Here is a 22,682-nt window from a genome sequence, read left to right on the forward strand (position 1 = left end):
ATAAAGATTTGCTTACTCAGGATAGGATAGAAGTGACAGGCCCGTCAAATTAAATCTGGCATTTGTCTTTCGTAAAATTGGCCAAACAAAATTGAAGGGCGCAGGAGGAGAAATATCTCGGAAAGTTTGGCTGAGTTGCAGCGCTAGGCACCACTTCACAGACCTGTGTGAACAAATATTTATTTCTTAGAACAAATTCGCTTTACAAATTTCGGCGTAGTCAGCCACAAAAAGTAAGCCTCTATTCGCCATCAACAATCCTGGACTCATATAGCTGTTATGCCGACAACTCTTCTTTCTGTTTCTTTTTTCTTTTTTTGGGGGGGGAGGGGGGGGCGTTAATTATTGCGGATTTTAGATACTGGCAAGAGATGAAACAACGTAAGCAAAAAAAAAAAAAAAGCGTCGTCAATATTGCGCATGCGCCGAACCCAAACCGCGTTTTGGATTTGCAAATAGAAACGACGTTATTTCTTTGCGCACGCTATTCTAAAACTCGCTACTGTTAAGTGTCTGTGGCAGTTTCTTACGCGGGAGGTCCCAACCTTTGTGTTAAGTAAATTAAGTGGAGGGCACTGGTTATTTAAATGTAATCAATAAATCACTTAAATGACTCTCGAAATGGGAGCGAACATGGTACACAATTTCTTAAACTTCATAAGTAAACCGACCAACCGAATGTCTACGTTGCAAAAAAAAAAAAAAAAAAAAAGAGAGAGAGAGATTGAGAACCTCATACACATGTAGGTGTGATATTGCGAACAAACAAATCGCTTGATGTTGGCGTACCTTTACTTTTAGCCTCAGATAAAATACAAGTTACACGTTCGTTGTCTATCTCCTCCGCGAGTTTCCTCACATAATCAAAAGAAACTATTTTCAATATATTATGAATACAAAGAACGATACTTTCAGGGAATACAGATAGTCTCCTTGAGCTGACTATTCTTGACGCCTTGCAATCCTAAATGCGCGATATAAATATACGCGCTTCTTACTGAGAATGTTTCACCACTATTAGTAAACAAACCTCAGGAGTCGTCAAGTAGACGTATCGGACTACAGTTTCCGAAGTAAGGCGAGCAAGAGCGGTGAAACGCGACGAAAAACACGAATGCAACGCATCCGCCAAGGCGCGGAGGGGAGAGCGGAGCAGCAAGTTGAAGCAACCTAATGGCTGCCGCGTCACGTGATTCCAAGATGGCAGCGCCCATGCGGAAGAGGATGAAAAGGTCTATAGAAAAATGTCCTCTATGAAAAAAAAACAGAAAAAAAGAAAAAAAAAAACCGAGTGTGCTAGCGAGCTGGTGATAATTAATCATAATGTGACACCTGAGATTGGGGTGCGAAAAAAATCAAGGAACTTTCAAATAGAAGGAAAAGACAAAAGAAAATGTCTCAAAAGATTGTGACGTTCTCCTCTGTTGTCTTTTACTTCGCTTTGAAAATTAATTTTTTTCGCACAACAATCTCAGGTGCTACATTATGATAAATTTTGTTCTTCTAATATTTTAAACCTCCTCGCTTGCGCTGACCGACGTAGAAGTAGCAAGAGTTCAAAAAGCTACGGGAAAGCCGCCCCCAGGACAAACGGAGCGATGCGTCGTCTGCTCACGTTTCTGGTGAGAGTAAGAATATCCCTCCCGGTGTTTCTTCCGAGTTGACAAAGCATAATTTCGTGATACAAATTTTACAAAACCAAATTTGGGGAATGTACTTTGAAGTCGGGAATTGTACTTTCCTCGGAAAGTACAAGAATGCATACTCAGAGAATGTACAGTGTACTTCAAGTAAAGTACAAATTTCCTAAACCTACTTGAAGTAGTACAATAATGTACATACTTAAAGTACTCCCCGTACACTGAGGTAAAGTAACGCGTTTGTTTTGAGAATCGGTAACGGGGGGTGGGTGGGGGACGTCTAGATCTACTCACTAATCATTCCAACCCTGGGCGTTCTGACGGCCCCACGCTCTTTCGCGTCCTCCTCTCCCTCACTTTCTCGGCGCATAGCGCTAAAAAGAGCTGCCGCACTTAACAAAAAAAAAAAAAAAAAAAAAAAAAAACAGTGTTGTACGCGTTCCTCCAAAACAGGAAAGAAATCTCTTGTTCCCCTTCTCCAGGGAGTATTTTGGTCAAAGAAAGCTCATTATCTCGGAACGAGCTTCCGTTTCAATTTTCATTGGTTGGAAAGGAACGCGTTCCTGTTACCTTTTTAAGATCGGACCGTGTCATTATTTAAACGAGACCTTTGCGTATTTTAATAAAATATTGTGCTAAATAATGCATAAAAAAAAAATGACGGAGTTAAATATCCACATCGACCTACGTGTCGTGCGGCCACAATCAAATTTGTTCTAGTTCTTTGTTTTTGTCGGTCTATCGTATACTTCCCCATCCCCTTGAAGTCGTACGTTCAAGTAATAGTCGCCAATAAAAGCCTAAATGCCTACTAAATTCGGGTAGAACTGCAGCTACGATATATATATAAAAGGAACGCCGTTTCTCCGAAAACGTCCCAGTTCCCGTTCCAGTTCCACCGATGCAAGATGGAACGGCGTCGTTCCTTCGTCCCTTTCAAAAGGAACGCGTTGAAGGATCGTCGTTCCTCAGCACGCCGTTCCGTACAACAGTATCGAAAATACGAGTTCACATCTTCCTGCCGTTTGCCTCCGTTGAATGTCGAAAACCCCGCGCCTGTTTTCGCGCCGCGATGCCACGGTGGATTTCGATTGGGATGTTGGTAAACAGCACCATCGCTGTGCGGCTCCCAGGTGGCAGCACGGAGAAAGCACGTGTCTTTCGAAGCGGCAAGATGGCGGAGCTACCGGCAGCCGAGCTCCGGAAGGCGATTGCAGGTGAGAAAGACCGTAGCTTCGTTGCGAAGCGCTCTACATTTCCCGTCCACTCGAGACAACTTGGGAAGTACCCGGGGTCTGTTCGGACCCTCAGATTTGGTGCGCATACCACGCTTCTCTGCGCAGAGATCCTCGACGGAGCAGACCTGGACGTCCTGTCGTCCAAGAAAATACGAAAGCAGTTGGAACAAAAATACGGCATTGACTTTACCGACCGGTAAGTTCAGGAAAGCGGGACATCTTTTCAGCTTGGCAGCGGGTCCGAGGCCAAAGACCGTAAACTACGGAGTTGCGAGACTAGCTTCGATGGTTCCAAAATCGAGGCTTAGCTGTGTGTTCCATGAGTCGAATGGTCCGATGAGTAATCGGCGTATCCCGATGTGATCGGATCCGTGTTACACTAGTGTCTTACTCTGCTCGACTAGGTTCCGTAGGATCGGTGCGATCGTGAGCTTTACCCCGACGTTGGAAAAAGAGCGTGTCAGAAGCGCGGCGAGGAAACGGGCCTGAGGAACCAACAACATCGAGGCTAGGGAAGACGCGGTAGGACGCGGAAATGCGTTACCGCACCGGCGATGATGCTGACAACCCGCAAACGCTTCCAATTTTTGCCTTCGAAGGCGTTTCGTTGACATAAATGTTACCTCGCGGGTCCCGTGCTTTTGGCACCGTGTTAGTTTTCTTGCGAATTGGCTAGGTTGAATGCGCAATCGCAGCGTTATTCGACTGTGCCAACTGCAGCATCATTTGCATGCGCGTCATATAGGGATTTGTCAGGCATCTTAATTCAGTCTCTTTATAGCCATTGTCTTTCATACCGGTTATGCATTCAGTGCTGTCACCTTTTCGTTTTTTACTTTTGACGGAAATTTGAGTCGCCGTTTGCTCCCGATGGAATGTCTATCCGTTTGACGATGACCGGATGTTTAAAGAACGATTCAGCGAAATTTAGATTTTTGATTTTTAATGTTTTTTTTCCCCTACGATTTGACCTTTAAACTGAACAAAGACCATAGCAAGCAATTTTTGTTTTTATTTTTTTACAAAAACATGTTGACGTTCCCTGTTCACGTTTCCAGGGCGCTGAAAACTCTACCTGTATCAATCACGCGACTCTCCAGTGTTCATTTGTTCACATAATATGACGAGAATTTTAAACGAAACAGGTTTCAGATAGCTTTGTTAAACAAAGAGGCAGTTTCTCTAGTTTCTGGAAGGAGATCACTGATTCCAATGTCGAGGGTAACAGCTGATGCTTGGGCCTGAGCGGGATAAAAAATATGAAAATAAAAATCTCGGTCTGAGTTGTTTGTCTTGTGAAAGCCTAGTCTTTGCAATGACAGGCATTAAACCAGCGGGACTGATTTGGTTGCGAGAATCGGGAAAAAAAAAAAAAAAACCCAAAAAACTTAGCTTTTGGGTTATCAAAAAAACAACCAGTTTCATTTTCTATTTAAAAATAAATAAATTCCTGAGTGGGTAGGGCATTTCAACTCTCACACTAGCACAAGCATGCTGGAAATGTAGCAAAAGTTCCTTGAGGTAATTTCTCCCAGGTATATAACTGAATTGTGCAAGCTCAGGATTCTTGGGTTATTGTGTGCGCTATGCTCACTTCAATACTAGAATCCTTTTATTATTGCATCAGACAAAGTAGTTGTGAATTACAGTATAAATTGAGTTCCTATTAAATGTAAATAAAAGGGGAAAGCTTAGAAAGATAAAAAAAAAGGTTGGTTTTTTAAAGTAGAATCCCATACTCTTAATACAATTAAAAAAAAGATAAAAAACAATAAATTGATTGTTTAATTAATCGATCGGTCTCGTTCATTTTCATGCATAATATTTAAAAAGAAAACTTTTTTTATTTTTGTGTTTGTTTAATTTGTGACAAACGGCGCAATATACAAATTTGATTTCGAATCAACCTCAATGTGTAGTTGAGAACAGTTCAAGACACTCACTCACAGATTTTTACTCGAGCTGCATGAGGCAAAGAGGTTCCTTGATATTCTCGGGCAAGAGCGACCGACCTTAGATTGTTCACAATAGTCTGCTGCACTAAACGGATACTCGAACGGCATTGAAGTGGCTGGGAGACGTGTAACATTCTGTAATTGTCTGGAGTTACAAATCTCGCCCCATCAGTTTTCTTTAGGCTAAAATTTCACCTAAAGTTCTCCCTTCATACAGGTGCACTTATTCATGTCTGTGTGCCGAGAGCGTTTAATTTTCACTTAGTTTTGGTTTGTCAAAATTTTATTGATTAAACGGTAAAAAATTTAAAAAAAGTAAATTACGATTAAAGCATCAATTGATTAATCTTCCGGTTAATCAATCAATTGCCCAGCCCTACATAAAACAGCTAAGAGGAGTGAGATAGATGTGAAGCTGTCACATAGACGTAAGGCTCAATAGAATACTCGTAAAACACACACATAGTATCTGGTATATAAATAATTAGAGAGGTATTGTATATAAAAACATTTCTTAATGGTTTCGGAAGCTTTACAATTGTAGATTTCATAGAAAATTGTTAAGACGATGCGTGTTTATGTCTGTTTTTCCTTCCTTCGCCTTACATCGGGTATGGAATTCATTCACTAGTTTTCCTGTCTGTTTATTCTTTCATCACAGATTTTACATTTCTGCATAAACCGCAGTTTAGTAGAAGAATTCAGGCAGGCCGTTCAGTTGCCTTCCGCCCGCATTGGGTCCAGAAGTCGGTTTGAATTAAGAGCGCCAACCGTTCAGTTGGGCTGCTCGCGTGCACGTCCACACGTTTCAGCCTGGGTTGCCGGACTTTCCCGTACCCCGAACATGCTGTGTGTCACCGTGCAAACAAGACTTCCAGACGGCAGTTTATTTTTGCTCTCCCTGGGTTCTAGCCCTTTTGCAGAGTCCCATTCTGTCCCTGACATTGTGCCAAGAGTGCCTCGACAGAATGTGGCTCAGTGGGGTTGCACTGTTTCCGTCGTTTTGGGTGGAGATTACATAACGTGCATCCTTGAAAAGAAAGCTGGTGCTTCGAGGAGTGAGGCTGGGTTGCAGCCAGGGATTCCGACGGGGAATCCGGGCTGAGCCTTCATTGCTCGATTGCTCTTTCGTCCAACCCGCCATTAAGTTCAAGAGTTCAAGGGAAGCTGAAGCGTTTTTCAAGAACTCTGAGTTAGGAGCGAGCTTGATTAAACTTGAGGAAGAAAACGAGAAGGGACGGACAAACACAAGCAAGCTTCTATGGCTTTTGGTTCCAAAAAATTCAGTTTATTTGTTTCTTATTTATTTACCCTCTAGGTACAAGGTACAGTGCTAATCACACTTGTCTATAACGCGCAAGCGTGCGGCTTTCTCCGGGCAGCGCTAGACTGGTGGCATTCGCGGAAACTAAGCTAGTCACGTGGTGCGACATGGAACGGCCCGCTCAAGGGGTGTCCTGCCCACTCTATCAGCTTGATAAGCGATAAAAGTAAAGTGCTTTATGATATATTTTTGTTTTTTGATGACGACATCGTTGATACGCCTTCGTGCTTTAGTTTGTTTATTGTTCGAACAATGATGTTTGTAAAAAGCGTGTGAGCATCCTTCCGCGTTCGCCTCCAGCTGATAGAGTGGGCAGGACACCCCTCGAGCGGGCCATTCCATGCTGCGCCACGTGACTAGCTTAGTTTCCGCGAATGCCACCAGTCAAGCGCTCCCCGGAGAAAACCGCACGCTTGCGCGTTATAGACAAGCGTGATTAGAACTGTACATTATACATGGGTTGCATGTGACATCATTCAAAGAGCGCTCCAATGACCACCAGAGAAGAGGGGAAGGGTCCTCTTTGTGCCTCCTGGATTTGCACAGACGCCGCTATTCTCCTCCCAGAAGATTATGGAAGATTAACCCGTCACTCAAAATTCTTACAAAAGCAGCTTCCCCCTCCTCCTCTTACTTGGTGGTAAAAAATGTGCGATGTGACGTCAGTGCATACACACTTAAAAAAAAAAAAAAGTAACATGGAAATTAAAACAACTAAGGGTGCTGTTAGTAAGAGTTTGTTTAAGAAGTGATATATTAGTAATTGATGCTATTGAAGCGAAAAGGTGATTCCATTCTTTTGGTGTGCGAGGTAGAAATGAGACGCTGCTAGTGTTATAGTTTGGTATGCCAACGTTATGATATGGTCGAGTTGAGCAGAGTGATAAAATGGTTCAAGTATAAGTTTCTAGCGTAGTAATGGGTTGTGATGGTAAATTGTGTGAAATAAACAGAGACAAGCGTGTTTACGGCAGGAAGACAAGTTAGGTAATGTCAAGGTGGTTTTCATGTTAGTGAGACTGGCTGCGCGGTGATAGTTGGACAAGATAAAGCGAGCTGCTCGGTTGTGGATGGCTTCCAATGTATCGGCAAGGCTTTGATGGCCCGGATCCAATACTGATGACGCATATTCGAATTTGAAATGACCTAGACACTTGAACAATGTTAGTTTTAGGGATGAAGGAGCTTAAAAAAAATAGTTTTAAATAGCCCAGCATGCGGTTAGCATTGCTTGCAACATACCCGACTGTCGCACTTAACTTGGGCAGAAGTAAACGTAAGCCACATTCATTCTGAAAAATATGTTTTTAGCGATTGCCGCAGGGCATGCGGCGAGCCTCTCTGCCGCCTGTTATCTGCCCAAAGCGTCGTGATGTCATCGTTGCCATCCTTGAGCCAGCTTGTGGCGAGCAAGGGTCATCTGACCCTGCTGATTGATGAGCAGGGGGCGGGTCTATGTTGAAATTTTAATAGACCATTTGCAATATTCCCAAGTGCCCCTTCCCGCACTGGAGAAATCATGGGAACGGTGTTACTTCAGCTCCCTAGTGATCGCTCATTTTGACCAGTTCCATGGTTGCACAGCTTTTGAGCGTAATTCGGAGTCACCCTGAACAAGTACCTGATATACTCCAAAGACCTGTCATATCACTTTTAAAATTTCTTGTCAATGTCAGCATTTTTTTATACTGTGCATGTGATCCACCTTTAACCTGGCTGAGCTGCAGAAATATCTTACGATATTATCATTTTCGTGATTGTTGTTTTAGCAGGATTTAGCTTGGAGTCCGTGGGGCTGTTTATAGCATTTTTAGCATTTCTAACTTAATGTCAGCGTTTTTGAAGCTGTCCGAGGGTGTTAATAATGTAAGAGATTTCTGCAGCCCATCCAGGTTGAAGGGTGGACAGCATGCACAGTATCAAAAACGCTGACATTGAGGAGAAATTATAAAAGCTATATGACAGGTCATTGGGTTATATCAGGTGCCTGTTCAAGGTGACTCCGAATTATGCTCAAAAGCTGTGTAACCAAGATAAGGTCGAAATTACCGATCACTAAGGAGCTGAAGGAAAACCTTTCCCATGATTAATTTAGCCTGGGCCGGGGCGCTTGGGGGATATAGAAAATGGCCTATAGAAGATTGCGACACTGTAATAATAAGATTAAAAAGAAGTACAACTTTAGACATCATTTTTAATTAAAACTTCCACTGTTTTTTTTTTTAATTCAAAGATTTTTTTAGTTTTTTTTTAGTATTTGCTCTCTTAAATCGTCTGCCAAACATCGGTCCAGCTGCTGATTGATGCCCTTGGTTTCGGCTGTGCTGAAGGATTTGAGGTTACCACGAGAGCTGTTTTGAGGAAGGCAGCTTGGCTGTCCCTTCCGTTCATAGCTCAGCTGTTAACTTTGCGTGTGATTTCTTGCCTCTGCCGACGACGCTGGTATCGTGTGCAATGTGTTTTCTGTAATAATTCCGGTCCTTAGCGGGTCATTAAAGCGAATTTTGAGTTTTGTATTTTTATGCCCCAAACATCCTAAAAAAAATTACGATCTTGCATAGTATCTTTTTTAGTAAAATTGTGTCCAAACACAGTGACACACCCCTTTTTCTGCGATAGATCTCAGAAAAAGGGGGCATATCGGGATATTCGGTTGTGTGTTTAGTAGGGAAAAAGGTTGCGCATGATTGTAATTTTGGGTTTTCTGGGAGGTTGGGGCACGTAGGTTGTGCTTGCACCACGAAAAAACAAACTTTATTGCTCCTTTAAATACATTAATGTTTATATAATAATGAAGTATTTTATACCTGCTAGCTGTATGAGGGCAAAACGAAGGACAAGATATGCATGCTCAGCAAGCCAAGCTCGGATTAATTTCAGGTGTATGTTGCGGCTAGAAACGAAGGTTGGGTACGAATCATTATTCTACTTAAAATTTATCGAGACACTGTGCAGCTTCTGGGTGCTGCGCTTAAGGCTGGAATCCAGATCTAGTGTTCAGATTCATATTTTCGGACAGTGAACTGAGCGATACAAAAATGTGTGTTCCATTTCTGCATCCAAAAGGGTCATTCTCTCGGAGATTAAACATTTAGGTTCATGGAAAGTTAATTTGGCAACGTTCACTTTAGTTTACTATGTTATGTTATCAATAGGTAATTCATTTTTTTTTAAATACACAACCGTGCTCCTAGATGTTTATTTATATCGTTAGCGACAAATGTCGTCGAAGATACTCGAGATAAAATGAGCGATAACTATTTTACGGCTTTATATCTTTTATTTGCTTATCAGAGTGTATTTTGTTTTATTTTGCAATATTAATATTTGCAATAACATGCATAAAATGTATAGACTCAAATTTTGTGTCTAAATTAGAAAATATCCTTGCGAGGGCTGCTTCTTTTGAAAAAGCTTCTTGAAATGCCAGCTGGTCTGTTTGAAAAGTTCAACAGATTTTAAAACACAATATTTATTTATTTGGGAGCATGCCAACTTTTTGAGGAACAGTTTAGTATACTTACACGAACCAAAAAATAAATTTATCATGCAAAATGATACAGTCAAAACATTTTCCGCATATTGAAGCATTCCTTTTTTTTCTGGATGGATGCAGGCAGCATGGACGGTATTGAGCCTTGCATTTCGTGCCTGTCATTAAAAAAATCTAGTTGGCCATGAAGTAGCATGATTATACTATATACTAAATAGCAATGGGAGATTCAATTTTTTTTTTTTTAGTTGATGCGACTGACCCGTGCTGCGATTTACTCAACACAACTGATCGTTACGCGACTGACCATTTTATAACTGTTATATGACGGACCGTTACACGGTTGACAAGTCAGGCAAATTTATTTTTTATAAAAAATAAATTTACAGTTTAATTTTATATTTTTAACACCACAGGAGCGTATGTCTGCTTTGTCACTGCAAGTTATTTCTCATCAAGATATTATAAAAAATAGCGCATAAAAGATCTGTTATGCCACTGACACATCAAAAAGGTACACATTTATTTCTATTTATTCATAAGCTAATGTTTTAAAACTGATGTCCACTATGGCTGAAAACGGGTTAAACAGTCTACATACTTACTAATTAAATATGCTTGGCAGAAGTTTTAAAATAAATTTGCATATCTTTCGTTATGCCACTTAAATTTATAAAAATATAAATCGTTTAGCAAATGACATAGGTATAAGAGTTTTTGAACCAAACTTATAAAAGTTTATTTCTCTAAGACCAAAGTTCATGCCTCTTAATCTTGTGTGGTACTTAGCAGATTCAAAACAAATGCTGAAATCACTCAAAAGAGGCAATCTAAATAATTGTTTTCTAAAATCCTCTTTATGAGAATTTGCAAATATTTTTTTAGGATACCCTGATGGGGGAGGGGGGGGGGGGAGGGGGGAGGGGGGGGCTATGCTGTGCAAGCTATATATTAGGAATGATGGGAGAAAAATGTTTGAAAGTTCCTTGACAGTCACATGAATGTTTAATTTTTGGGAGAATGACTCAAAAAACTTCTTGCAGCATGCGAAAAAAAAAGAAGAAAAAAAAAAAAAGGCTAGCATAAAATTGTTGTGTCTTGACTTAGCCTTCCTGGTCTGTGAATTAAGGTTTCTGCTCAAGATCTGTTCCATTGAGCCAACAATGCATGCTTTCTTTAGAATTGAGCAATGAAATGTTGTCTGGTAGCTGTGGTAGTAAGTGGTTGTTTGTACCTGACGTGCGTGTCGAACCGTGAACTGATTGGTTGTCTGTCTGTTCTTAGGAAAAAGGAGATTGATGGCATTGTCATGGCACTCATCAGCGAACAGGCCAAAGCAAAGCCGGAGCCAAAAGAGGAGAACGGGGATGCCGGCGGCAACACATCTGCTGGATCGTCCCATGACGATAACGACGTAAGTCTAACCCAAGGGTGGGCAATGAACCCTTTTCTGCGGTCGGTCTAGCCACCCTGCCCTGCCCTACATTACAAAAGAACAAGGTGGCCAGGTGGTGCAAGCTACTGCCCGATACAAAGGATCAGTACCATCCTAGCCATCTGGATCAACATTATTAGATCAAATCGGTTGTGGAGCTCTGCTCTAGAGGGTGTTCCTTTGAATGTCACCTGTGAGATGGTGCAAGCTCAGCGTTGGATACATTATCTTCATCATCAATTGCCTTTGTCCTGGCATGGCTTTTGAATTATTTTGGCTTATATTTAGGGTGGCCATACTCCTCAGGGTTGCAAACGGGACATCTAGGGGAAGGGAAAAAAGGGGGTAGGGGGGTGGGGTGGAGGGTCAGAGCGAGATAGAATGAAAAAAGCTCTGTTACTATTCAGTTAAAAGTAAAAATGCACGTTTTTACGGGGCTTTTCGGTACCATAGTTGGAATACATAGGCACCTTTCTTTCCCATTCTGCAAAAGCTAAGCATGCCAAAGATAGTAATATAGAAAAATGCCCTGTACACGCTTGCATGCAAACAAAACTTATTGGCAAGTGGAGTCACAAAAAACTAAAAATCATGCTCTATTGGAGATAGCATTTTTGTACTATGTTTATTCTAATGCGCTGTCACAAGTAATAATCTTTTTGTTTTCTTTCACTCGCCTGGTAGTAATTTGGCGAGTACTGTTGAATACCGCGCATCCGTCCATTCCACACTAAGCACTCATTCCCAAATTTGTAAAATCGGAAAATACGCACAGTGCATTGATATGCAAAATTGATGACCAGTCAAGCACCCATCTCCCATTTTTTTCTCAATTATCTCTAAATTTTAATTGGGCGCTTGCCCAGTAAGTTCCCACGAAAACGGGTCATTTGACCCAAAATGACGGGATGGTAGAAATAACCTCTAAAACGAGACTGTCCCGACGAAAACGGGACATCTGGTCAACTTACTTATATTCGTGATAATCTATAAAGCACGTTTGTTTCTGCCTTTTTTTTAATATATATTTGTTTTGTGGATCACTGTATAGGGGACAGAGATAAAGGCATGGTGCCGTACAAATAACATGGTTCTACGCTGTTGCTGTAGGTGATGAAACAGTTAAAATTCTCACCTAGTGAAATTACAAAAGGAAGTGGCTCCGTGCGTGCAAAAGTTGTGTCGTAGACCGAGACCTAAATAAGAAAAAAGCTGAATATGTTTGCTGTCTTTTGAAGCACAGAGCTGCTGATATGTGGTTTTTGTCTAACGTACAGCTAGCAGAAGGAAATTTCCTGATATGCTGACAATGCCACTACTGAAAGATAAAGGTCAGAGGGGAGGGTATGTTTACAAATGGACACTTGAAATAAAGAAGGTATTTTTTTTTAGATAACATTGTTGGCCGTGGTGGACATCGGGTTATGAATGAAAAGTTAAAATTAGCTAATTACCTAAAATTAGATCATTCACTTTTTAAATACCTACCGTAACAGGCTGGCTGCCCATGCCCATTTCGGTTGCGGGCGGTCACTTTGAGTGGAACTTCGGTCGTTCTATTGTGTCTTAGTTTCGGTTTCTCTGTCTCCTCGTAGCCTAAATTATCCAGAAAATAGTGTGGAGCAGAACACAGCTTTCTGCCCATAGCTACGGCATATTTTAACGATTGACAACAAATCTCCAATTGGAATGTGTGGGTTAGGCAAATATTTAAAAGGTTGGTTAGTGTGTATTAGGAAATTAATTTGCTCATTATTGCTACACTTGTACCCTGATGTCCACTATGGTTGATAACATTATCCTAAACATCTTTATATCAAGTGCCTTTGTTTTAAATGTTTATTTTCACTCTTACTTGAAACACCCTGTATAGACCTTCCCAGCGGTAGTCTCGAACGAGGCGACTTACAGCGTGCGTCCCTGGTTTTGAGAATGTATGTCAATGTTGCCCGACTCCGCTGGGCTCTGGGTTTTTTCCTTACTGGACTGTGGTAGCCTGCGTAGATGCAATTCCGGACACTGCTGGTGACTAAATTGCTGCATTTTATTGTTTTTCATGAGTTCCATGGTGAATACAATTTCTCGAGGCTTTTGACAAAACATTCTGCAGTTTTTAGAGACAAAAACAAAGAACTAAGTACTGTTCTTGGGGAGTCCGTGTGTAACAAACTGAGAGGATAACTGCGAAGGAAAAAAAGTTTTTTTTTTAAGCAGCCTAATTGGGACAAGCGTGTCAAAAAACAAGATTTCCGCGAGAAGAAAAAATTTTACAGCAATATTTATTGCGTGAGACTGATTTTAGTTTGCGGCTATTTCGTCCGTTTTAAATCGCACGCCACGAAGTTGGTGTTCCGTGACGTTTAGCGCCACTTGGCTGCTATACTTCTCATTGGCTAAGAGTTTGATTGACAGCTTAGATCTTGGTTGTTAAACCTTTGTTATATGTTGCAATTTCCTTTTGAGTGACATATTTTTACGTTTAAATAATCCATGTAATGAGAGTTATTATTTTTTACAAAAGGTTTACAAGACGGGCACTTGCATTTGGATTCATACCATAACAAACAAAAGCTTCGCCATTCTTTCATTGCCGCCGATGTCTCTGTTCCTGCCTGTCTCACCTACCTCGACTAGTCGTTTCGCTGAAGTGATCAGTGTTTTGTGTTGACCCAGGTGCTTGAATGAGACTTCCTGAAGTGAAGTAGTGTGTGTTTAGCAGCTGTCACGAGTTTCAGTGATAGGAAGCAACGCGGGGTTTTGGCTTTCATAGCGCGGTACTTTCGTTTTCCTCTTTGCTTGCTTAACATGCTTTTTTTTTCTTCTTTTTTTCTTTTTTGTGGGGGGGGGGGGGGGGGGGGGGGGCTTGCGTGTGCAAATGCCGACTTTTCGGAGATGTCAGATGAGTGATCCTGACAGCGAGCCTTCCAGCACCCACGTCGCCCCGAAAGGAATGCTATTTGGCTGGAGGAAATCGGGCATTCGCGTAGCGATAAACGTGCCCAGTTACGTTCTCGTCATATAGGAAGCGAGCATGCCGGCCGTGTCGCGGCGGTCGCCTATTGTTCGCCGCGACCTAGCGGTAGCCGCCGCAGGAGCATCGGGGGGCAATGGCGACGAACAGCACGTCAGACAGTGTCCCCGTCGTGATTACGAAGGAATTTAAGGCAGTTACGAATTCGGAAAGTTCCTTCGGTAGCCGGTGCCGTCGGCGCAGAATCATCGGGAAGTAATAGCAACGAACACCACAGAGGACAGAGGGCGATTACGAATCCGGAAAACTTCTTCGGTAGCCGGTGCAGAATCATCGGGGGGAAGCAATGGCGATGAGCAGCACAGTGGACAGTGTTCCCGGGGTGATTACGACGGGGTTTAAGGCGGTTACGAATCTAGAAAGCTTCTTCCGTGGTACCAGTATGAAGAAGGGAAAACTCCTTCGTGAATCTGGCCGCGTGTACGACGTGAAGGAGGTCCGTTTCGACAGACAAGTGGATGTCACGGAGCGCCGTACTCCGCTAACAAAATTAAGCGTGCCCGCAAAAAAATGTAGTTGGCGTTGAGTGGACCGTGGTAATTATGTACGTTTATTTCTGAATCAGCTTGACAATAACTGGGCGATTTTTTTCGCGCCGTTCCGCGATTCCCACTACTATCTTCCTGTAGGCTGATGGAAACATCCAAGTGTAGGCTTAGGTGGGCGACCGCACTCCGCTTCTCGATTCCGGTGAAGTATTTGCCGCATACTTTAGAGTTTGCCGTCGGTGTCGATGCGGTTCCATCGTCGCTAGAATAGAAAAAAGTTAATTGTATTATTCGTCAGCAGCTTAAACAAAGCGCGAACAGAAAGGTAAGAAACGCCACTAACCTGTATGGACGCACAAGTCGCACCTGCAGGTCGCGCAGTACTCCGCCTCGTACGGCCGTACGGCTTCGAAGGGACGATGTAGTACTTCCTGCCGTGTGCGATCTTCGACGTATTGTTGCAGCCGACCACGCAGCAATTGTTGCCGCTTTCTTGGTGCGGAATAGCCATCTCAGAAATTACAACGCTAACCGGCTAACCCACTACAACGCACAACCAACGCAGCGACTGGCAGAAGCTCCCCGATGCGATGGACCCGTTTGCCGCTAGGGGCGCCCTGGTCGGGGCTTGAATTAGATGCGCACGGTTCCTATTGCTCTGGAGGCCGTCGAGATTCGCACCGGGTGCACCGAACGTCTGCGACTAGACACAGCTGTTACGTAAAAAACCTGGCACAGCCAGGTTATTATGTAATAGCTGTCCGCAGAAGCCTTCGGACATCCGAATTCTGCGTTAGCCGACAGATTTTTTTCTTCGGCTTCCAAACCATCTTACGTAAAGTTGTTTGAATGAATGTGTACTGTTATCATAAATCTTGGCTTGTGATTGCGACTTTGTAGATCATCTTATTCGTTTTGCTGGAGAGACGCAAACGATGGGCATAACAAAATCGGTTGCATATCCGCCTACCTTGCAAAAGCACTTCCCCAGTCACCTTGCGAAAAGCGCGAAACACGGGAGTCCGCACTGTCCCGATTTCCGAGTCTTTTACCTGCTTTAGAGCAGTTTGTACCTGCTGGCTGCTAGTACGTATGTCTACTGAAACTGCAACTTGAAACTAGGGGCAGTGCCAGAGACCAAAGAGACAAAGCTCGGAAAGCTTGCTCGCCCTCCCCAATTTCTGAACTCTCGAGGGATTGTACCGTAATAAATGCAAAGCGCCTCTTTCCCCCCCCCCCCCCCCCCCCTCCTTTCTCCCCCCCAAAAAAGCACTATGTTCACTACGTAAAAAATGGTCTCCCACCCCTGCCCGTTTCGATCTGGATGAGCATCGTACCGGCGTGCGGACGTGTATCACCACTGCGTGGTGCACGTTAAAGAGCCCCAGGCTAGCGGTTGTACCGTGCTGGCTAAATTGCTCATCTACAGCTGAGGCACCAGACACCCACTGAGGCAGACTAACTTCCGGCTGTATAAACATACACACAACAATTTTTTTTTTTTTAAATGGTCTAACTGTATGCATCTGTGGGCAGGTAAGAAATCTTGCCCTAATTTATTCAAACCGCACGATGAGCGCAACACGTCGCTGTGCAAACGCAGTCCAACAACACGAAGCATAAAAACGGCAGATTTAGGACAACAATTCGCAGTCCATTGTTCAATTAAAATGACGTAATTTTGTTGAAAACGCCCGCAGCTTTTTACTCACGGTATGCGTCGGGGAATCTTCCACATTTTAAAATGGAACGAAGGCTTACTTTTTAAAAACGCTCGCTGCGTCCTCCTGGACCAGTTTCACTGGATCAGCTGATATCGACGGGACTGAACCCGTTGAACCTCAACCTCGCAACAACCAATCTGCGCTCCGTGTTAGTGTGGGTGTTTACTTCCAACCACTGCACCACACACACCACAAACGTTTCAGTTCTTTGTCGCATCGCCGTGTTGCACCAAACAGAACGAGATCGCCGAAGTCAACGCAGCGCTGTCATGAACGTTGGCTTGTGGTTGCGCACTCGTGCACCCTGTGACTCCCTTCGCTTTCAAACCACACACGACGATTACGAATGATACTTTCCGTCTTCCGGGAACATCACAGGGGCACTTCTCTGGTCACGTCTTCGCTATGTGCTCGCCATAGAGATCATACATACTAACTCGCAAACCGCGCAGCTTCTTGTGTCCCGTTATGACCATAGTCCTGTCAGACCAAAACAATACCGGCGCCATGTTTAACATGCATTGTTGCCAGATCTTACCGGAAGTCGAGACGCCGCGTCGTTCAACTCTATTGCCAAGTCAACCCAAGAGCAAATCCAAGAGTGAGGGGCGGGGCATACTTCTCCTCTGTGGGGGTCGAAAGAGTGGGAGTTTCAAATGTGGAGAGGTTCTGACTCTGAGTAAACTATGCCCTGTGGCCGTAAATATTGCTAGAAAAAATTATTTTTTTCGCGGAACATTTGTTTTGTGAGATGCTTGTCCCAATTAGGCTGTTTAAAAAAACACTTTTTTTCTTTGCAGTTATCCTTTAACTCGTTGCTCTGCTCTACCCTCCTCGCCTTGGTGAAACCGTTATCTTTGTGCTTTTCGTTGCATTTGACCACGTTTCATGCCTTTTTCTCTAAAGTGTCATCTGATGCTAACTTTTAATATCTACTTGCATGTCATCCTTATGTGCATAACGTTTGCAGTTAATTTTGTAGCCCGTTTTAGGCTGTTTTCACTGTTTGCATTCTGGACACTTGTAAGTATGAGGTACAAGAATCAGTGCTAGCACTGACACTCATTGAATATGTAGACCACTCTAAGGCAGCACGAGGGTTGAGAGGCCAGTTACTTATGACTGTTTTTTGGGTTCGCTCAGTGATAGTGGGCAAACATTTGCAATAAGAAGTGCAAAGTATATTTCTGATTGTGCATTTGGAAGGTGACAGAAATAGTCGGCGTAAGGAGAGAGTTACTATGTGTGTTTCCTGAAAGCTTTGCCCTCATAGCAAATTAAAAGGAATCGCTCTCAATAATGGGGGTGGGAAACTCATAGAGAAGTGGCTAACAAACTAAGGTGCATTTCGTCTGATCCCAGGAACGATGATCAAACAATTTATCTATTCACATTCTTAATAATTTTTACTGTATGCACATTAGCTTGATTGGTTTATTTTCTAACTTTAAAGGGGCCCTGCAATCATATTTAAGCGTCTACTTTTTTTGCGGTTTCCACGTCTATTGAGGTTCGGGCATGCCAGCGGGCACGGAGAGAGTAACTAAATATCAGTGCGTCATATTTTAACCGGACGACGCAGAAACCTCCTCCACCTACGAGGGTGACCCGCGTTGCCGAAAGTGTGCAATATGGTGACGTCTTTGGTCTTGGGCTTACTACTGGTCAGAGCCGCTAAAAGCTTCTTTTTTTTAGTCGAGATACAAAATATAAGTGTCGCGAATTGTTTCAATTATGTATGAAAGTAGTTTTTGTTCAGTATTTTAGATCAGAAAAGAAACAAATCCAGTTTATAAAGTACGGAAACAAGAAAAGACCCGTGGACAAACCCGCCACCAAGCGGCCGAAAAAACGGCCCATACTAGAAAGGGCTAGTGGGATGAGGCTCTGACGAACGGCGAGCGTAGAAAGGTCCCGAATGTACGCGACGGCGCTGTGGTCGTATACCGGCTCAAGGATCCGACCGGTTCCGAGCGTTCCGAAGGCTTTTGGCGTGGGCTTGGCTGACGATTTGGCCATTTGGCAGTATGGCAGCGCGAAGTGGCTCCCGTTCTGAACTGATCTTTACCCCGTGTTTGCTGTCGTTTGTGGCCTATGAAGTGTTATGCCAAATTAGTCTTTAATCGTGCAGCAAATGCAATACGAGCCGCCCTGGCCGCCCGCTTCATACAGCCTATCCAACACATGCTTTAGTGGCGCCCTCTCGAGCTGTCAACATGGAGTGCGGCAGCCGTGAGCGCTCGATGAGCTCACTACTCCTCTTCTAGTTCACGGCCACTCTAGCCAGGACCTACGACGTCATGAAGGAGTTTATTTTTTGCAATTTTAATTTGCCTATAACTTTTAAAATAAAGTGAAATTTGAGAAAAGAAAAGTTTCTTTAAGTTACTACGTTCAGTGCACTCAGGTTTGATGCAAATTAAAAACCAGTAAAAAAGTTGTTGCAGGGCCCCTTTAAGAAACTACTCCGCGCTTATAGATAGAATTATGAGAGCGTGTTAGTTAAACATCTAGCACAAAAGAGGACAAGGGACACAAAAAAGCTGTTTACAACTCCCTGTAACGTCTAATTAGAGTGCAGCTCTTGAGTAGGAGGAGGAGGGGAAGGTACAGAGAGGGGGCTATGCCCCTCCTCCTCTCCTGCTCGCCCCCATTTAGGGGAAAATTTTCCCCTAGATATAGCGGGGCAAATTTGCCGCTAGATTTAGCGGGGAAAATTTTCCGCTAGATTTAGCGGGGAAATTTACCCATCATGCATCCCGCGGTTACGCCGACGGCGACGCCGCTCTAGCCGGAAACGGGCACCTAAGAGCTGTGCTGTAAAACATGTCAGACATGCACAGCATTCAACTCGCAACAAGTTTATTCTCTCTTCCGGCGTGCAAAGCCGGTGTGATCTTGACAGCGCCCCTGCTGGCTGAAGGCCACGCTTATTTCTCTCCCCTTGACCGATGCTCCCTATTTCCTTCTCGAGAAACCCTTCCTCCTTTCTGCTCAAATTAAGGGATTTGTAACTCACATTATTGACGCTTCTCTGTATGAGGAAGGCCTCGACCACCTCCCGTCCCAATTGGTTAGGGTGCTTTTTGATAGCCGCCGCTTCGTTAAAGATGGGGTTGCATCCCTCGCAGCTATTTACGTGCGCTTTTAGGGGTAGTTCCCCTGTTACTGAAAGCTTATCTTTGTGTTCTTTTAATCTATCGTTTAGGCACTGCCCCGTCCGCCCAATGTAAGTCTTGTCGCAAGAAAGTGGAACCGAGTATACTACCCTTTCTTCGCATTTTACAAATTTTTCTTTGTGTTTCTTTTTGCATTTATTCTCTACTCTATCTTCTTCATTAACTTTTTGTGTAATCTGACAACAGTTTTGTGATGTGGTGAGAGAGCCCGTGAGTGTATGAAATGGTAAGAAATTTCTTGTGTCTTTCCGTTTCCTTACTAATAGCCTAGAGGTGACCATTTTTCCTAGGTCTGTGGGGTACCTGCGCTCCTTAGTTGTAGGGCTTGGTTCTTTAGGATGTCCTCCTCATAGTGAGGACATGATTTTATCAGTGATGATGAGATGACCGACTGAATAATTCCTTGTTTAACTGTCTTTGAATGAGCTTTTAAACAGAAGTAAAGGTTTATTTGTTCTTTGCTCGTAGATCCAGCAGGTTTCTGTTTCTTTGCTTTTGAATTTTAGTTCTAGAAACTGTAGTCCTTCTTCGTTTTCTGTGTCCTCCGTGAAGTGTAAACCTAACGAATGCCTCTGAAAACATGATGTTACGCTTTTTTTTTCTGAATCTCACCTGTGTGCATGTGAGGTAATCATCTACGAAGCGAAAAATATAAAGGTTTCCAGAGTTCAACCAGCGAGTCATCTCTGATTTGACTGCCACATCCACGGCGCTCAAATAAAGATTGCTCAGAACAGGAGCCACCGCGGACCCAATGCACACACCGGTAGTTCGATTGTAGACATTGCCCTGGAACTCCGCGAGTAGTGACCGAAGGTACAACCTTAGTAGTTGTTAGAAAAATTCTAAGGATTATCCCTGCTTCCTTCTGAAATTTTACAAGTCCATGCTCAATGATCGCAGATTCTACTTTTTCAATTATAGTTTTAGTGTGATGCGAGAAGTACAAAGTTTCTTTGTCGAGTGAGAACACTACCATCCGTTTGTGGTGAACCAAGTTTAAAGTCTCTAGGCAATCTCTAGAGTCACGGATTCTGAAGGGCTGAGAAACGTTCAGTGTGTCTAGTTGTTTTTGAAGGAATGTACAGTGAAACCCGTTTAGAACGAACCCCATGTACAGCGAATTATTGTCGATATCGAACTGACAAAAAATTTAAATAAAATTTCATGTAAAAAGTACTTTTTATAGCGAACAACATATTGGCTATATCGAACTTTTACCCCGGGAAGGCTTCTAAAAACGCGCAAACAGTTGTCTTCTAGCCTGCCCCCCCCCCCCCCCCCAAAAAAAAAAAAAAAAAAAGTGGGAAAGAAAAAAACATTTAAAAGCTCAAGTTGCAAACAAACTTGAGCGAAGAGAAGCAGCGATTCAGGATTGAAAGCTAAAGAATACCCCCTGCACGCACACACAGCCGAAAAAAAAACTTTTCATCCCAATACAGTTGCAAAGAGAAGCGATTCAGAAAGGGAGATAGGCTAAAAAAAAATAACTCTGCAAAGGGGAGATGAGCTAAAAAAAAAAAACTTTTCAGCGCGTTGTTACAAGGTGGAAGCAAAGAGATGAGAAAGAAAGAGAAACTCTCGCCTTACAACGAACGCATCGTGGAAGTTTGTTGTAAATGATTTTTCCTATATCGAATTACTTGCTGTATCGAACTGATCGTAGCGTTTCCTGCTGTTTGTTATAAACGGGTTTGACTGTACTTAGTACCTATAGTACGTTTTGCCACGTGCCTACTTTGGATACTATGCACCTGAACGGCTTCTTTGTCTTATGAGTTTTAATTTTGTAAAACACCTCTTGGTGATCTTCCTTTTCCTTTCTGATAGAGGCACAAACAGACTCCAATTCATTCTTTTACTGTACTTTGCACACCATTTCCTTAAGCTCTCGAAAAGGGTTCAATCGTTTTTTTTTAATTTTTTTTTCCCGCTCTTAATGATTCTTTATTATATGTTCCAGCTTTCAACTCTACAAAGACTCCTTCCTTGTCTGATACCAGTAAACGCATATCAAACGACTTTAGCTCACGGGTAGCGTTGAGGTGTGGCTTCTGTCCTTTTTAATGACAAATCCCTCCTTGCAACTTGAGCTTACTGCTGAGGTCACAAATTGGTCCCGCTGGGTCTCTGGCACCATGGTTGGAGCTTGATGAATGGTAGACACCATGTCGCCACGAGACAGTCCCACGGTTGGGTTGAACTTCGGTCTTCGGTTGAGAACTGTCGCAGTTTGGGGTGTCAGATGCAGGTCTGATAAGTTGAGAAATCCAGGCCCTTGAGGTTTCCCAAAATCGCGTGCTTTCTTGTGGGGTGGTAGCTGTGTTTTTAAAAATATTTTCCTTGCTGATTCTAAGAACCCAAATGATCTGGTCTCCAAAAATTCATACTCGTTTGTGCGTTTGATGTTTGGTCCTAGATATGATCCCATGAACGGAGGAATTGCAGCGTTGACAATTTTCAGTTGGTTCGATATCTGTTTCCCTGCAAGTTGGATGATGTGATAGTTTGCATTCCAGTCTTGAGGGGCGAAGCCGTAAAGTCTCTGCAGCTCCGGAGGAACTTGTTTTTTTTTTTTTCGGATGTAGAATCCCAAGGTTTGGAGTCGAATCAAAAGCTGCAATCTTAGAAGAAAAGGGTAGCGGCATGCAGAAACTGCGCTTACCAGTTGTTAATGCCGGAGGACAAGAGTGGGGACATCGACAGCGAAGGGAGGCTCTTGTTACATAGGATGAACATAGATAGATGTAGGAGAGCATGTTGGTTAAACATCTTGGTATGTGAACGCAAGAGAGGACAAGGGACACACAAAAACACATCGGACACTGACAGCGCTCAACTCTCAACAAGTTTATTCTCTCTTCCGGCGTGCAACACCGGCATGATCTTGACAGCGCCCCTGCGGGCTCAAGGCCACGCTCGTGCCTCTCCCCCCGGACCGTGCTGGATTCCATGTCAGCAGTCATTCAAGCGCTTTGATTATTTTGTTTTAAGATATATAATTAAATTAATTAATCTCAACACAAAGCTTGGGGCTGCCTTTGTAAAACAGATGTTACAGTCAGCTTGAGTTTGTTTGTGGCCCGCAAGATGTGATACAAAAAAAAAAGCCGTCTGCATGGAATCACCCAAGTGCGGTGTTGCTGGTGCGGTATATGGATTTGCTTTAATTGGC

At 43.2% G+C, this 22,682-nt stretch overlaps 1 protein-coding gene across 1 annotated transcript in view; it reads left to right on the top strand.

Annotated features, from left to right (window-relative positions):
• Positions 1–2,773: 2,773 nt before the first annotated feature.
• LOC8052353 (upstream activation factor subunit spp27) overlaps positions 2,774–22,682 on the top strand; it is a 40,139-nt gene continuing 20,230 nt past the window's right edge. Inside the window, exons 1-3 of the mRNA XM_029979712.3 lie at positions 2,774–2,857; positions 2,984–3,074; positions 10,935–11,064. Coding sequence (XP_029835572.1) covers positions 2,815–2,857; positions 2,984–3,074; positions 10,935–11,064 — 264 coding nt within the window. The 5' untranslated portion in view covers positions 2,774–2,814. The remainder of the gene's footprint in view (positions 2,858–2,983; positions 3,075–10,934; positions 11,065–22,682) is intronic.

Source organism: Ixodes scapularis, unplaced genomic scaffold (genome assembly GCF_016920785.2).
Source record: "Ixodes scapularis isolate PalLabHiFi unplaced genomic scaffold, ASM1692078v2 PGA_scaffold9__187_contigs__length_104089568, whole genome shotgun sequence".
In the NCBI taxonomy this organism is placed as follows: Eukaryota; Metazoa; Arthropoda; class Arachnida; order Ixodida; family Ixodidae; genus Ixodes; species Ixodes scapularis.